Raw genomic sequence first — 16,681 nt, 5'->3', positions numbered from 1 at the left:
AGAGAATATCAAGTGTTTGTGCAGGAGCATGCAGAGCATAGCTAACAGCGTGGACCAGAGAACAAGCTCCCCAAGGATTAGCAGCGTTCTGGCAGCGCGCACCTTCCAGGAGGCTTTTCTGCACCTAGAGGTGAAAGCACTACAGAGCATTTCCTTCCACCATTTTTACTTTAACTGTTACAGTACAACAAATAAAAAACTGGGAAGAGAGCAGCATTGCAAGCAAGGGATTAAAGTTTCCCAACTTAACACACATCCCAGCTTTAGATCTCCACAAGACACTACGGAGCCAAACTAGCTTTTTCTCCTCTGCTTCCACTGGAAATAGCCCCAGAAGCTGCTTTCCAGAGACGACCAACACTACTGATGTCCACAGGTACAAGATGTGGCGTGTATTTTTACTCTCATCACAACAAATGGGGAAATCTAAAGTTATAGTGCTACTGAGGAGAAAGAAAAGCTCATCTGCCTTCAACGCTTGCCAAAATTCGGGGGAGACACCACTCTCTTCAGGGAGTTATTTAATACCCCTCAAAATTATGGAAACTTTAATCTTTACTTAAACTCACTGGCCATGTTAAAGTGTTCACTAATGTTTTCTTCCTCCTATTTTCAATGTTCCAGCAGCATAAATTAATAAGCAACAAGTAAAATGGTCAAGTACAATATCAGTGCTTCCCCATATGAAAGACTTTTATTTAGCTTTAGGATGTGCACTGTTTCCTTCCAATGAGTTTTTCCATTAACAGGACATGTGGGTTTCATTTGTATGGATTAGAAGAACCATAATAGTTATCCCTCTTCAAAACCTTCAGTGTCTTAGAGAGCTCGCAAGAAATGCTGACCTACCGATACCAGCCTTTGTGCAACACAGAATTTTCAACCGGCAAATATCTGACTCCAGGTCCAGTAAGAGAAGAAATAGAAGAGACAATAGCATTTTTTCACATCACGCCTGTGAATCAACGCCAAACAGTGAAACACAGCTGAAATGCAAGTTTTGCTGATTCTAGTGAACTCTGGCATGGGCTTTTTCAGCCCAAAAAGTTTTGTCTGTTCTCCTCCTCCCTAGCTGAGCCGGCTTGTTTAATAAACACATTGCCTCTGCAAAAGCCTCACCTTTTGTGTACAACTATTCTTATTATAGAAATAATAACAGAGGTGTAAGTACTACACCAATAATAGAGGGGTGGGTTTTTTTGAGTTCTCAATGCAGTGAGAACTTTCTTTCCCAAAGTAAGGGGAAATTGGGATAGGTAAGAAACATTAATTTTGGCAACGAACCTGCAGGCTCTGCCAGCACATGGAACAGGCCTTACAACCATGAAGAGATGTACTAAAGGAGATGCAAGGAAGGACCACCTCCTACAGAGGATTCCAGCCACGAGCATTTTTACAGTCAAAGAATCACATCAGGCCCTTCTCTGGCCACTGCCACAGCAAGTTTTACCCACAAGGAATATTAAAAACTTACACCAAAATATTTTAATACAGCATGAGAACTTATTTTCTGGTTCTAAGGATGAAGCAGAAACAAAGAAGCACAACCCTTAACCGTTTTCCTCATACTCTGCTCAGACAAGGGACAGACAAGCACTCTCTATCCTCCTCCATGTTAACCGAAAGGTGCCGAGGAGGTCCCTTCCCTAAACCTAGGCGATCATTGAGGAGACAGACACTCTCTTCGCTTTCAGGCCACACCATCTGGTACTCTTTTTTGCTCTTCTCTGGCTATTGAATTCACGAAACCCAGCCCAACATCGCACCTCTGCCTTGCTCTACCACTCATTCCCCCCGTAGTCTCACAGACAAGGATTTCAGAAAAGCCTTCCTAATTTTCTTGCTCCTTGCTACAGCTCACATGTGGCTGAGAAACAGAACAAAATTAAAGGCCTTCTCTGCCCCATGCATGGGCACAGAGGAATACCCACGAATGCTGATGTAAGAATCAGCAATTACAGATATACTTCGGCCAAACTCGAGGTATAACTGAACATTAAGTTTAAAAAAAAATAAAATCGACACACAAGGCCTGGTCAGTGCCATTTTCCCCTCAGACACAGCTAGAGCAGCATGAGCCCTCCGCATTCTACCAGACAGCTAATCTGAAGGTGAAAGCCTCGGCAACACGACACCAAACAACCTTCAAGCTTTAGGATCCTTTGGTCTGCCGGTCCCTACAATTTCTAGTGAGAAATAGACACAGTATCTGTGTGCTCTGATAACACTGTTCCATCGATTTAACTTTGAAATTACCAGCGAGGCGGGACAATTTAACAGTTTCAGCCAAAAGGTCTTAGTGCAGCATGTTAGGCTTGTTTAGGGTTTTATTTCTTAAACAGGGAAACAAAAAAGGCCTAAGAAATAAACACAACGTGGCCATTTAGCCCTCAGGACTGAGAAGAGACACGAAAGTCAGGGAATAAAGCCACATTGCAAAATCATTCCTGCGTAATGCCACAGCCCAGGAAACCCCATTCTTCAATACACAAGCAGACAAAAGTTCACTTCAAACTCATTAACTAAAAAGTATACTTTTAAGAAAAGAGAAAAAAAAAAAAATGAGAGAGAGACCAGTAAAGGGGGATCCGATGCCCATTCAGGTCATCAGAAGACTGATCATTTACTTCGGGTGAATTTGCCAAGAACTTGCTATATCACACCGTGTACTCAAACAAGAGCGCCTGCTGATGCTGTGTTAGGGTATATATTACTCAGAAAAAAATTTGTTTCTCCATATCACACACTTCTCCCTCCCTTCCACTCCCCACAGCACCGAAAGCAGTAACCTTTGTATAGGTCACTGTACGTCTATTAAGTTAAAACCAGAACAATGTATAAGTGAGCACATAATAGTGAGGAAGGGGCACACAGTATATTTTTTCCCCCTCCACCTATTCTGCCAGAGAAATGAATCGCACAAAAGAGTGTAATTCACAGGGGTGACCGAAAAGCCCAAGTATTGTTGTGATACCTGGCTAACAGCCAGCGTGATGCACGTTGTGTGTTACAGAAACGTTGCGTTTGACCTACAGATTGAAAAACAGTGTCAACTGCTGCCTAACTAACAGCTCCCCCTCCCTCCCCCCCCACTTTTTCTCCTCCTCCTTTCCCCCCTCCCCTTCCTCCTCCTGGTCAACCAAGAAATGGAGTTCCCATGTGCCAAGACCTTGTATCTTATTTTGTCAAGAGAACGAAGGGGGGAAGGAGTGGGGAAAAATCATTCTGTAAATAAATACAAGGAATATTAAACTTCGGAAAAAAAAATCCTCTTCGCCCCTCCCCCCCGAGTTAACAGTTAAGAACAAACACATATATTTAACAATAAAAAAGGCATCCAACATATTAGTGTCCAGTCTGAGGATGATCCACAAGAAACCTTTTTCCTGAATCCACACAATAGTAACTCCCAGGATTATTCGATAAGGAGACACCGTGTCTTTCCACACCATTCTTTTTGTTTTAAGGCAAGAGGTGCAGAGGATTCAATTAAGTTTGGGCTGGGCAAAGGGACAACTCCAAACGCTAGGATCTCCAGGCAGGAGAAGGGTTTTTCGCTAGTTTCAACCTCCACTCACAAAGGAACAATACCCAAAACAAAAAAAAGAAAATTTGCTTACATTTCAAACTAAGGAGGTCAACAGCCTGCCTTTCTATACACGGAGATAGATCCGTACTAACGTGCTTCCAGCACCTGCCTTTCAGCACAGCCCCAATTCCTTTGTTTGCTCAAAATTTGCTTCCATACCACTTTAAATTAGCTTACAAAGAACTGCAGCAGAATAGCTGGAATGTGAAACATTTTTTTTTTTTGGGGGGGGGCGGGGAGGAGGCGAGCAGCTTCTTAAGAGCAGAGAAAATTAAAATACAGACCCAAGTCGCTTCTAAATACCTTCGAAAAAAATTATATTTACAACTTGATGCCTTCTAGTCCCACCCCTACCACGGAGCCCACGGACACATGAGTCCAGGAGGGTGTAGGGGGAAGGAAATAAAAAAAAAAAAAAAGAGAGAGAGAAAGAAAGAGGGAGGGAAAAAAAAAAAAACCACCCAACTGCCATCTCCTGCCTCCTCCAGCCCTACCAGCTTCCCTGTTCCTCCCTGCCTGCAAAGCAAGCGCCCTCTGGAAAGCATCGAGACTTCTTTTATCAACCGTGTTAAGGGGGGGGGGGGGGGGGGGTGTCCTTGTTCTTGCTGTGGGTGTTTGCGACTGGAATTACGGGGGATTATTTTTGGACCCCCCCCCTCGATGAGGGGAGCCCCGGGGGGGGGGGGGGGGGGGCCCCGGAGCTCCCCTCATCGAGGGGGGGGGTCCAAAGCAGCTGATGAAGAGTGAGGGAAGAATCATCCCCCCTTAATAATAATAAAAAGACTTACCGGGGTCGAAATCGGGGACCACCGCCTGGTACTGCGGCCCGACCCTCATACCGCCGCCAGCTGAGGGAGGCAGAGGGAGCAGCGTTACACGCGTGGCGTGGGCCCGCCCGGCCCTCACCCCCCGTCCTTCCCCTCAGTTACCACACGCCGCCACCCTCCCGCTCCTCACCGTGCTCCTCATCGCTGGAGGACCCCGAGCTACCCTCCTCCCAGGAATTGCCGCTGCTGCTGCCGTTGGGAGCGGCGGATAAACTTTTGCTGCCGCCGTTGTTGTTGTGATTAGCCCCAGCGGCGTTATGGTTCCTGCCCCGCCGTTTCCCCGAGACCTCCGGGCCCTTTTCGATCATGGCTGGCATTTAGGGGAGGAAGGGGGGGGGGGGGGGCGCGGGGGTGTGGAGAAGAAGGGAAGGGGGGGTCAGAGTTTAAAAACTGCAGGGGGGGGGGGGAGAGCGGGGGAGCAGGGGGAGGCGCCGAGGGCGGGCGGGAGCCGGGGCGGGCCGGTACACGGCGGCGGCGGCGCTGCTACATCCCCCGCCGCGATCGCCCCGAACTTTGAGGCTCATCCCAGCCCTGCGCTGGGACTCCGTTCAACCTGCGCTGCTGCCTGCGGCAGGCCCCGCCTCGCCTCTCCCCTTTCCCTTCACCATTGGATAAACCTACATTTTGGGTGCCTAGCCCGCCTGCCCATTGGGCGACGTTTCTTGTCCATCGTGGCGGCCCGGCGCTTCCGTTTGCTGGGTTAGGTGGAGGCGTATCGCCGGGCTGTACGTGTGAGAGCTCCGCGATTTCTCCGCCCAGCTATACCTCTCCTGCGAGGGCTGCGCCGGAGCGGAGCCGGGAGGCGGGGAGCGGCTGCTTCGCACACCCCTGCCGGAGCAGCGCTTCCCTGGCCGGGCCCGGTCCGCAGAGGGGGCGGCAGCGGGACCGGCAGCGGGACCCGTCGCCAAGACGCGAACTCAGCCCCGCGAGGAGGTTGCCAAGGGACTACTTTCGTCCGTTGTTCTATTCTACCCTCGCGCGGCGGAAGGTTACGGCGTGGTTTGAATGGATTGGACACAAAGCCCCAGTTGCCGGGGGGCCGCGGCTGGGGGGCGGTTGGCGTTCGCATTCGCGTTCTACGCGGATGGGACCGTCCCGGCCTTTCGCGTTCTGTGCGCGCGGGGGGCGGGGAGAGCCCGCCGGGGGTGCCCTGAGGAGAGGGGCGGGGCGGGGCGGGGACGGGGGTGGAGGGGTGGGGGGGTGTCACCCTTCCCGGGAGCGGAGCCCTGAGGGGGTGACAGCGGGCACCGCACGGACGGGGCCCCCGGGCCCGGAGCACGGCGCCCCCCTCCTGCCCGCCGAGGTGTCTCGCCCGGTCGCCGGGAGCCGCTGAAGCCCTTGCCCCGGGCTGCGGCCGCGGTCCCTCCCGAGCTCCTCTCCAGTAACTTCCGAGCCCCCCCCGTCCCCTCGACGGGCCGTTCTGTCCGCTCGGGGTCCGCGCCTGGCCCCCAGCCCCGGGCGGGGGTGGGGGGGGCCCGGAGCCGGGGCTCTGGGAGCCGGGGATGCCGCACACGTTGGTGCCTTCCCCGCTCCCCGCGGCCGGCAGCCCCTGGGGTGCGCCTGCCGTTCTCATCCCGATTAACTTCTGCAGCAAGTTTGGTTTGGGGTTTTTTCATTATTATTATTTTTTATTGACCCGTGCGATTAAAAGTGCGATGTGACTAGCGGCGGTTATCTCGCGTCGGACGAGCTGTCCCGGCCGCTCCCCTCCTCCCTCTGCCATTTTAACCCGGGAGCCTTGGCACCGGGCCTTGGCCGTGCTGGGCTCCAGGTCCCACCAGGATGATTTCGCCTCCAGGTACTATTTGGAGAGGGTCCTCTTTGAATTTTCGTGCGCTCCTTGCTCCATTAAAACTAGAGAAATAAAACCTTGTGTGAAAGACGTGTTAGTTTCCTTCGGTCTGGTGACCTCTTCCCGATATTTGCTTTCCCCTCTACGCTCGGTGCCTGCGGGGGGTGTGTGTGTGTGCTGGCAGAGGCACAATCCGTCTCCTTCAGGTACACGTGCGTGTACCTGTCAATGTTTGTTCACCACAGTTATTTATTTACAGCACAAAAAATAAGTTTATGTACACTACCTAAAAACAACTTTTTCTGGCTCACAAAACTAATTTCTATGACGGTAATTCTTTATCCCATGCTATTTAAAAACACCAGTTCTAAATCAGGGGGATAATTAGCAATGCTCTTAAACCCCAGCACCGACAGCCACAAACGTTTCCTGGTGCAAAGTGTATTAGTTCTTTAGCGCAGAATACATTTGCATGATAGACAGGAGTGCAAACACGGCGGAGTGTTCGTTATCCTTGTCCGTATTCCAATATTTCTACTCCAGAAATACAAGGGTGGGAAGGGAATACCTGATTTTTCACTTAAGAACGAGCTTGAGTGAAATTCGAAAGGTTTTTCACTCTGCTTTGCAGGTCTCATGCCTGGGGGCGGGGGGGGAAGCTCACCCAAGAACTAGATCGAAGCACACCTGAGCATTCAGCTTGAACCCGAGACCACAGATGTGCTTACGCTGAGACATGTGCATACGGCTTTGCAAATCTGGGCATAATTTTGGTCTTCCTTCACTTCCTCTCCCTCCCTTCTCCTTTCTGCGTAGCTGTTGCCCACTTAGGCCCCAGGATTAAAATGTAAGTCAATCATCTCAAATATTTATAACACAATTTTTCTCAAACTGTTGAAACAACATTTACTGCTGGCGCTTTGTGACTGTTTACCTTTCCTAAACCTGTGGCCGGGGCCCTGCCCCTCCTGGCAGCAGGGTTCTGCGGCACTGTTCCCATTCCCGTTTCCATAGGAGCGGGCTGGAGGATCCACGCATCCCCAGCACTGCCTGGCAGATGCTGCCCATGCCGAAGCCATCCCCAGGCCGCTCTGTGTCCCCAGCAGGAGACAAGGAGATGCCCGGGAGCCGGAGCGGGTCCCTCTCCCTGGGGTGCTGAGGCTGAGGGAGCTGGGCTTGTTCAGCCTGAAGAAGAGAAGGCTGAGAGGGGACCTAATAAATGTTTATAAATATCTGAAGGGTGGGTGTCAGGAGGACGGGGCCAGACTCTTTCCAGTGGTGCCCAGTGACAGGACAAGGGGCAATGGGCACAAACTGAAGCAGAGGAAGTTCCGTCTGAACATGAGGAAGAACTTCTTCCCTCTGAGGGTGACAGAGCACTGGAACAGGCTGCCCAGGGAGGTTGTGGAGTCTCCTCTGGAGATATTCAAGACCTGCCTGGACAAGGTCCTGTGCAGCCTGCTCTGGGTGACCCTGTTTTGGCGGGGGGGGGTGGACTAGATGACCCACAGAGGTCCCTTCCAACCCCAAACATTCTGTGATTCTGTGCCGAGGGCTGCGTGTGCATGCACGGTGCATGTGTGCATGTCCCCAGAGCCGGGGGCCTCGGGGCTGTTGCCGTCGCAGCCACTTGCACCCGTCCCAGCTGTTGGCCCAGGCCAACAACACCCTCTCCATCCCCGGCAGAGTGGCTTTTCTTCCTCCAACCTTTCTGCAGAAACCCATGAGCCCCGAACACGACATCTCTGATGATGGCGGGCCTTTTTGTTTCTGACCATTGAGAAAAGTTTTAGTGTTTGTTTTTTGCTTCCTTAACAGTGGCATTGGGTTTCTTTCTGCTTAGGCTAAAAGCCTGAAGCCTTGAGAGTGCCCCAACACAACGCTGCAGGTTTTGGTATTGTGCTTGAAGGAGACTTTGAAAAGTTCTTTTCTGGCCATAAAGAAAACTCTTTGCAGAGTATAGGCGAGTGTGTACACAGATACTGTACACAAAATACAGAATTGTGTTTTATTTTTCAGCAGCAACGGTGAATGCGCTTTTTGCAGCCTCTGACTAGTGCAAATGGCAAAAGAGCAACAAATTCTATGCCGCTTGCTCTGGAGAAAAACAATGTTAAAACTTTGTTATTTTTAATTTCTTCAAAGTGGGACAGATGAGGAGGAAACCCCACAAGCACTAAGAGAGACTCCGGTGGGCATGGGGTCTTGTTTGCCTGGATCAATACTTCATTTAGACGCATTAGGCTGTGACCCGACACGTGACCGTGCAAGCCCGTGTGTCCTGCTGGGGCTCACCAAGCCACGTGTAGGATCAGGAGGAGTTCCACACACAAGCTGTAGCAGACCGAGTCACGTAAAACAAGAATGGTGTTTTTCCTAGCCCCTGAGCTTGACTGCAGCTTCTGGACATGACCATAACGCAACGGTTAACCTGTTCAGCTGTTTAGATATCAGAGTAAAGGGAAGGGGAAAAAAAAGTCTTTTCCTTACAAAGATGGTGTCCCTGTTGTGCGTTTGCTGTAGCCTAACAGGTTGGACCAGGCAGGACTGTCTTTTTAAATAATTTCATGAAATTTGGTTGTCTTTTTCAAGGGAAAAGCACCTCCCCTTGCCAACTTTTAAATGAAAACTGTTTATTATCATTAACCCTGTCAGCCCCACAGGTAAAATACAGATGAAATAGAAATGCAGATGGGATGGCCAGCAACTGAGCAGCCTTCATTCCCCTGACAAAAAGCAAAGCACCTTCTGCCTCTTTGTTGGCCTCCTCCCTGCCCAGGTGAGTGTTTTGTGCCTTTCACCAGGTCAGCGATGCTCGCTGCACATCCCTGGGGCTGCCGGTTCTTGCAACAAAGGGTTACAAGAGCTAAAACCCTTCCTGTTTGCCTGAGTTGTAAAAAGCAGCTCTCACCTCTTGCATGTTGTATTTTCCTTGAAAACAGAAACACTAAAAATGCTTACCCTAATGAGAATGTGCCTGTGTGTTTACACGAGTGTGTATATATATGTATGTGTGTATATACACACACATATATTTGGGTGCTAGTAGTAGAAGGGACAATTAATCATGCTCTAGACTGATTGTTTTTAATACTGAAAGGCTATTAATCAGGAAAATTTTACCCTTTGAACAAGATGTTTATACAGTCAACACTAAGGGTTGTTTTTTTTTCCCTGGTGCTAAGCTGCCTGCTAAAGCAGAGCGGAAATCGGGTTCATAATCTCTTACATTAGAACTTTGTGCTCCAAGTTCGACAACAATTTTGGCTGGAATTTGGAAGGAATGTATGGGAGCTGGTGCCTGTCTCCCTTTGGTTTCAAGAGGTCTTAGGTGTTCAGATCCCAAGTCTCTGGAAGCATTTAGATGCGTAAAAGACACAAACAGACATCACGTGCAAATTTCAGAAACACCTCTTTCTGCTGAAAAAATCCCAAGGGGTGTCTAATTTTATTTTAATGTAACTAAAAGACCTCAAAAATCTGTCCTTAAATCTCCTGCCCTCCTTTGGAAATTCGTACTTGGAGTTTTCAGCCTGAAAGCTGCTTTTAGGGAAGGAATAATACAGCAAATTTTAATCCGAATTTTTATTTCCCACTGGAGAGAATGGCTCATATCCTGTAGTGAGTGGGAGGCCAGTGGAAAAAATACGGGGGGACTGCGGTGGGAGTGTGGGGGTGCAGAGAGGCAGCTGGGGCCAGGTCGGCGGTGGGAGGCAGAAGGGCTGCTGGAGCTGCGGGGCGAGCGCGCCAGAGCCCGGGGAGCCGCAGCAGCAGAGGACACCCCGTCTTGGTCCTGGCTGGCCCAGCGTGGAGGCACCAAGAGCTGGCCCTGGGAGCAAGGGGAGGATGGGGTTGAAATCCTGCACGGGCAGAGGCTGGCGATGCCAGGGAGAGCAGTGGGACAAACACACGGCGTCTTGGCGCGGGCAGAGTTGCAGAGCACACCCTGTCTATCCCAGCGAAGCGTGAATGCAGACCCCAGTAGGTTTGTTCCAGTGTCCATGCTAGGAGCTGTTTCACAGCTCGAGAAGCTGGTGGGAACAGGAGTCACCCATCTACACACGCTGTTGTCAGCATCCCCGCAGCAGGGACTCGGCTCCTGGGGCATATGGCCTTCCTGGGGGGCTCCCACAGGACTCCCCTCTCTCCTTGTCCTCCCAGGAACTTCTCTCAGCTCACTAAATTGAAGGCTGTTGAGCAGCCCTGTCCCCCCTCAGCTCCCCCACCTCCTCAGCCAGGGGGGCTCCGGAGTGGGGCACCCCCGGCAGGCAGCACCAAGAGCGGGCAGCCCCTCTCGCCCCCCACTCCACTCCCCTGAGCAGCCCCAAAGAGGAGCTCAGGAACAGAAAGTGGGAAGTGAGAGCAGTGAGAGGGGCTGAGACCGGAGCTAGGCTCTGGCTGGCGTCGTTAACCCCTCCGTAGCTGGTGCCTTCTCACAGAAACTGAGCCTCCTATGAGGTGGGACAGGCACCGTTCCCTTCCTCAGGGCGAGGAGGAGGCACGGAGCAAAATCAGAGTAGAAAGCCTCAGACAGCTGATAGCTTTGCTCCACTCGGTTCTGTGTTTAGGCACAAAATCTCCATATCAGAAGAGAAACAAAGGGTGCAAAGAGATTCATCACTCCTTGAAAAAACAAATGGGGAAAGAAGATTTCTCTGGGGGAACCACTTCATCATAGGGATGATTGCAGCTAGCACAGCGCTTACCTGGGAAGATACCGCTCTCTTTTTGTAAACTGCTTGCTGTTCGCTTCGCTCCATCACCACCATCTTGGCAGAGGGGCGGCCAGCACGAACTGCTAAAGCCCGTGAGGGGAGATGGGGTTGCAGGAGGCAGCCGCCATCGTTTTCAGGGTGACTGGGAGTCCAATAACTTAGTTTTTCTCACAGGAGATTTCAAACAAGAAATGCACACAATCCCTTCGGGGAGCTCTTTGTCACAAGACCTAATGGGACAAAGATCGGATGCTGTACATTAAGGGGTTTAACAGTAGAGATTAATTTTAAGAGCTGTGCAAGGAATACAGTCCTTTGCACTTCAGCATTTAAATCAATCTCTCTTTTTTTTTTGAGTGAGGGAAGAAGCTGTCCCCAGGAGCCGCTACTTACACACTGCTGTCGCAGTACCTGTGACGGATGCTGCAGGACAACCCATCCGTGCGAGACCCTCCACGGCAGCAGCTTTCCAGGGGCCGGTGTCGCTGGGGTCCGCTGGTGGGAACCAAAAAGGAGCCCAGGGAGAGGCGTCCCACCTTCGCAGCCTTGCGGGCAGCCCCCTGCCTGCGCCCTCCCACGGGGCCACGCTGGTGGCGGGGGCTCCGGCAGAAACCCTGCAGCAAAGTCCCTCGGCCAGGCAGTGTCCTGGGGGTCCTCTGCGCTTGCCTTGCTGGCGTGGTGGTAATCCCAGCAATGGGGGAGAGTAGTCCAGCTGACAGGCAGCCGCTTGCTCCTGAAATGCTACCAAAAAATTTCTGCCGACACAGCCCCTTTTACTCCACCATTCAGCGCAGTCTCTTCTCATGGCATGGGGTGATCGTAGGGTAGTTCAGCCAGGGGTATCCTACAGGGCCTCTGACCACTGCCGTTCCCACGGGAAAGGGAACTGTTAGAAATTAATCTGAAATTGCCCTCAAAACATGTAGTCGTAGGTCCAAGCAATCTTTCGTAGCAGAGTAAAAGTGTGTTGGTTGGTATGTCCATACACACATGTGGGAGTGGAGAAAATCTCCTTGTTCACATCCTTCTGACATACATGGGGATCACTCTGCTGGAATCCCTGGAGATTCCTGTTGTTGTAAAACCAGTACAAGAAGGCTCAGGCCCAGTGTTTCCCTGAACACACCTCTAAGGCGTAGCACAACTCTTCAGCACTCTAGTGTCAACCTTTGATTTTACACTTTTTCTTACATTCATTCCAAATATTATCAGGACATCTCAAAAGCTAGCAATCTCTAGGGGAGGAAAGAGAAATCCAAGTTGATTCCTCACTCCTCTTTGTTGAAAGAAAACCTGCAACACATGGAAACCTGGAAAAGAAAAGAAAAAAATCAATGAAACCTCAGTTTGGTGTCAAGTGAGGGATTAATCACCAGCTAAAAGAAACAATTTAAGAAAATGCCATGACCTAGTACATATTAAAATCACAATTTAAAAAAGAGCTATGTTCCTGTCTGCCCCAGGCTTTTCCCTAGTTAAACACCAAAATCACCAAATACAGATGCATTTTCCCTACCTCCTCACCAGCACTGAGCAGAGGGGATGGGTGGTGTTTCTCACAGCTTCTTGGTACTCTCTCATAGCCACTGCACCACTGGGATCCATCTGAGGACACCAGAAGCCTTGCACGAAACTCCCGGTCGTCGTACCAGATCTTTATAATCTGGTCTTCGTCTTCTAAATCTAGAGTTTACACTGATCCGAACCTGCTCAGAGGCAGGCACTGGAAGGCTCTGGATTAATATCAAGCGCAGGTATCTGCCTCCTGCTGTTTCTGTGCCTGTGATATCAATAGTGATTTTGAAAATTATTATTTCCATACGGGCTATAATGACTTGGAAGGAACGGTTCCAGCCTGTTGTGCAAATGTGAACAACACTCGCTTTTTTAAAATGTGGATTTTTCATACGACAGGAACTAATGGCCCTTTCAGAGCAGTTATGGTCTATCTTGTCAATTTGGTTTCTATTCATGCATGCTAAGTGAATTTTTATAGCCAAACTAGGAGTCCTTAAAAATGGGCCTTATACTGGAAATGCAGATGTGACTTACTGTGAGTTGTGCTAGGAGAGCATCCCTGCCCCTGGGGAGCCAGAGACAGTAAATCAGAATTCCCTTTCTCCGTGCACATAACATGACTCGCAGGCACTCTTTCATCTGCACGGAGAGGCAGGAAGGAGAGGCAGAATTAGCCCCTCATTATAATAATGTTTCCCACACTTTCTCCAGCTACTCTCTGCAGGCATTAGTAGAGGGGCCCTGGCTGCCAGGAATGCTGAACACCTACATCTCCAGTTAAAAGAAATCAGAGAGCAGGGTGCTCAGCAGCTCTGAAAATCATCAGACCCACAGAGCTTTAAACAAAGGCTTTTATGCTATTAAAAAAAAAAAAAAAAGAGACAGACTCACCTTAACTTTACTCTTAGAGATTTGTTATGAAAGAAAACTGTATATTTTCCAGACTATCTGATTTCTCTCACTGCTTCCCCACTATAAACTGTACTGTGTACATGTTCCCATCAATACACTTACCTGCCTGCTTCACAGCTGGAAAGAAAATGAAGCCATCTCAATCATCTTCACATTCAGCAACAGAGAAAACCGACTTTTTCTCCCACCCAATGCCAATTAAAATGGGCAATATGGATAATCTGATCTCCACTAAACGTTCTGATCACCTCCATTGTACAGAGTGGATACACCTCCATACTTAGTGGCAACCTGAACCTTTGCTAAGAATGGAAAAAACAAGAGAATAGAGTCTATACAATCTTATTACTTATTTATTTAAAATGCTGTAGCCTTGCCTCCCTTCATCTCTTGGCTCGGTACCCAAAACCTCTGTAATGAGCAACATCACAGGACCTGCCCATCAGCAGGCTCGGCAGCTCCACTGAAATGAATGCTTTTATACTGATTTACGGCAGCTGAGGATCTGCCACAGCACATCCAGGGAATACCTACCTCTCTGGGAAAAGAAGATACACCTCTGACAGTGTCTTCCCAAGGCATTTCTCAGAGATCCCATGCTGCAGCTGAGTAGGAGCCGTCCCCACCCCAGCTTCTCCTGTCTCCATTGCTGCACCGAGTGCCTAACCACCTTGTCCTCATCACAGAGGCTCTCGTCTGAAAAGGCATGGAGCCAAACCTGGCACGAACCGATCAGATATGTACAAAGGAAAATCTTGACAGCATCTGTGAGTAGAGTTTAAGAGAAAGGAACAAAATAATACCACATATGTTAACAGATTGAAATGGTAGCTATGGTGACCATGGACAGACAAAGAACAAACCATTTTGACTGAATTCAGCCAATTCTTTCTGACAACAAACTGCAAGTATAAAGCAAACTTTTTAAAATCCCTAATGAAATCATTATAACAAATCCGTTCAGCTCTGTTTGGCTTGTTTGCTTTTTAAATTTCAGTTTCAGCTATTACATTAAAGCTATTAATCATTGATGTAGTCAAATACTTTCCACAGACTAAAAATGAGGATTTTCTCAATGTAAAAAAAAATTTTTTTCATTGTTTGCATTTTCAAAAAAAACCCGGCAAGGAATAGTTATTGTAAAATGACAGGCATTCATAATTCAGAGCATTTTCTTGTGCATGAGAGAGTGCCTGGGTTTTGTAGAATAAAGGCTTGTTTATAAAAGTTGGATTATTTTCCCTATCCTGATACGCAGCATAGCTATGAAAAATTACAGGCCTGTTTATTGTGTATTACGGTGTCAAACATCTCAGAGTCTCCTTCCTCCAGCGTGCCAGCCATTTTTTTCAGCCCTTCAGAGGAGCCGATGCTCAGCGCTCTCCCATTGAGGGCTGGCCAGTTGTGCCTAGGGGGACTGAGCCGAGGACAACGTGGGAGAGCACAGAGCCGAGCTATCGAGGGATGGAAAAGCTGCCTGCTGAGAACAGCGCTGGAAATACGCAGGCAGGAGATGGAGAGGATCACTCCAGTGCCAGCACAGCAGAAGGCTGCTCGAAGTGATGCGCAGCTGCTTGCTTGCTTGCTTCCCACCCCACAAGGCTTGAAGAAGCCGGAGGAGGCTCCGCAGCGGATGTAACGATGGGGACTCTGACGTATCGCCTGTGCAGAGCATCCCAGGCACACCCCGAAGGAGACCCCGCTGCCTGTGGCCGTGCAGATTGAGCCTGGAGAGTGCTTTGGTACAGCCAAAACAAGTGATGCTGCCCCTGCACCCCCCCTCCACCCAGCCACGTTCGCTGAATACAGTTTCAGAGCACAACACAAAACCTTACTTCTAACCTGTAGAAAAGCTGCTGTCGTTTCCCTGAGTGAGTGCTTAATATTTAACTCGGTGTGTTCAGTACCTTCTGCAGACTGTAAAATTCATAACAATATAGATTTGCAATGTAGCCATGATTTTGATGCTCCAGGAGCAATAACTTCAAATTTCTGTAGCACACGGACACTCTCAGCTCTCCTCTTGCATGTTCATCTGCTGAGCTTCATCATTCTTTAAAGGACAAAGCACCAAAAAAAGCAAACTAGCACAGAAGTGCCCACCATTCAAATGCTGCTCTCTCTGCTGACCGAGGCCCTTGGCTTAGCCTGCTGCAGACTGAATAAAGTTCCCAGCTAAGCCATGGCTGCCTGCGTGACAAGGGACACTTCACCGGCTGCCTCTCTTCTTCCGTTCCCCGTACGCTAGAGCGGGGCCAGCTTTCAGGCCTTTCGCGTCTGCCTAGCACGGCCCTTCCCTGCATTCTCCACCCACTCGCTTTGCTTTCACTCTTGCCAGTGCAGAGGGCAAGTCCTTCGGGACTCTTCCTCACTCCGTGTGGGTACCCCAGGAGTGGAGCTGAGCAAGGCTGAGCACGCGTGCTCCCGCTCTTTTGTAAAGGGATGGCCAGAGGAGCGAGCTCTCAGCCCCGCACAGCCTCACCTGCCCGAGCTGTTTCCTTTAGCTGTGGATTGAGTGCAGCAGGAGCACATGGAAGGGAGGAAGAGGAAAAAAAAACCCAGCACTTTTTCTTTCGGTATTGCAACAGTAAAGAAATGGTTACTTTGATTTTATGTGCAGTAAACCCTCACTAGATGGCTCCTTACAGCAAGTAAATATATTCCCCACAGGAAGAACACTGATATGGCATAACGTGTGCGAGAGCGGAGATAGCGTGATGCTACTGGGCTTTATCGCTGGCTGAGCGTTTTGCATTGAAAAGCAGTATAAAACACAGCTGTGGGTGGGTGAGCAAGTGAGCATTTACACGAATTACGAATGGCACCATTCCACAAGTACTGAACTGTGAGTCAGATGGATACGGGCGTCTCGGGTGCATAAAAAATGCCACTTGCCCTTTTCTGTAGGTTTTTAAATTAATCTGTGTCACATTCAACTTTCTAACTCAGAAAGCAGAACCAGGCTGCAGCTGGGGGTACCAGTGGTGGAGATCCTGGGGGGAAACAGCTGATCCCAGCAGCCGAGGCGATTGATGGTGTTAAGGCTGGAGCCCTGAAAGTCACGCGATCACTCCTAAAACAACGAAGCAGCACTCACTTCTGAAACACCCCCCCTACCATCACCAGAACAGGTTTTGTATGATGTGTGTATTGGCAGGATGTTCTGGGCAGAAGAATAGAAAGAAATGAGCTGTCATCTGCAGTTAACCTCTCATTCATGCATCCCTGTGTACACTCCGTGGTTCAAGGTTATGCAAGTTGATTGTGCCCTCATTAACGAGCAGTGTTAATTGGTGTCTATCCTGCATTGAGATAAACATGTATATTA

The 16,681-nt window shown here is 49.6% G+C and overlaps 1 protein-coding gene across 1 annotated transcript in view; it reads right to left on the bottom strand.

Annotated features, from left to right (window-relative positions):
* Window positions 1-4,968, bottom strand: part of RCOR1 (REST corepressor 1) — an 82,750-nt gene extending 77,782 nt beyond the window's left edge. Inside the window, exons 1-2 of the mRNA XM_075426587.1 lie at window positions 4,547-4,968; window positions 4,378-4,437 (exon numbers count right to left, since the gene is read on the bottom strand). Coding sequence (XP_075282702.1) covers window positions 4,378-4,437; window positions 4,547-4,733 — 247 coding nt within the window. The 5' untranslated portion in view covers window positions 4,734-4,968. The remainder of the gene's footprint in view (window positions 1-4,377; window positions 4,438-4,546) is intronic.
* Between the last annotated feature and the right edge of the window lie 11,713 nt (window positions 4,969-16,681).

This window comes from Opisthocomus hoazin, chromosome 7, assembly GCF_030867145.1.
Source record: "Opisthocomus hoazin isolate bOpiHoa1 chromosome 7, bOpiHoa1.hap1, whole genome shotgun sequence".
NCBI classification, from domain to species: Eukaryota; Metazoa; Chordata; class Aves; order Opisthocomiformes; family Opisthocomidae; genus Opisthocomus; species Opisthocomus hoazin.
Note: the sequence above shows the minus strand (reverse complement) of the source record. Positions and strands in the feature narration are given on the sequence as shown.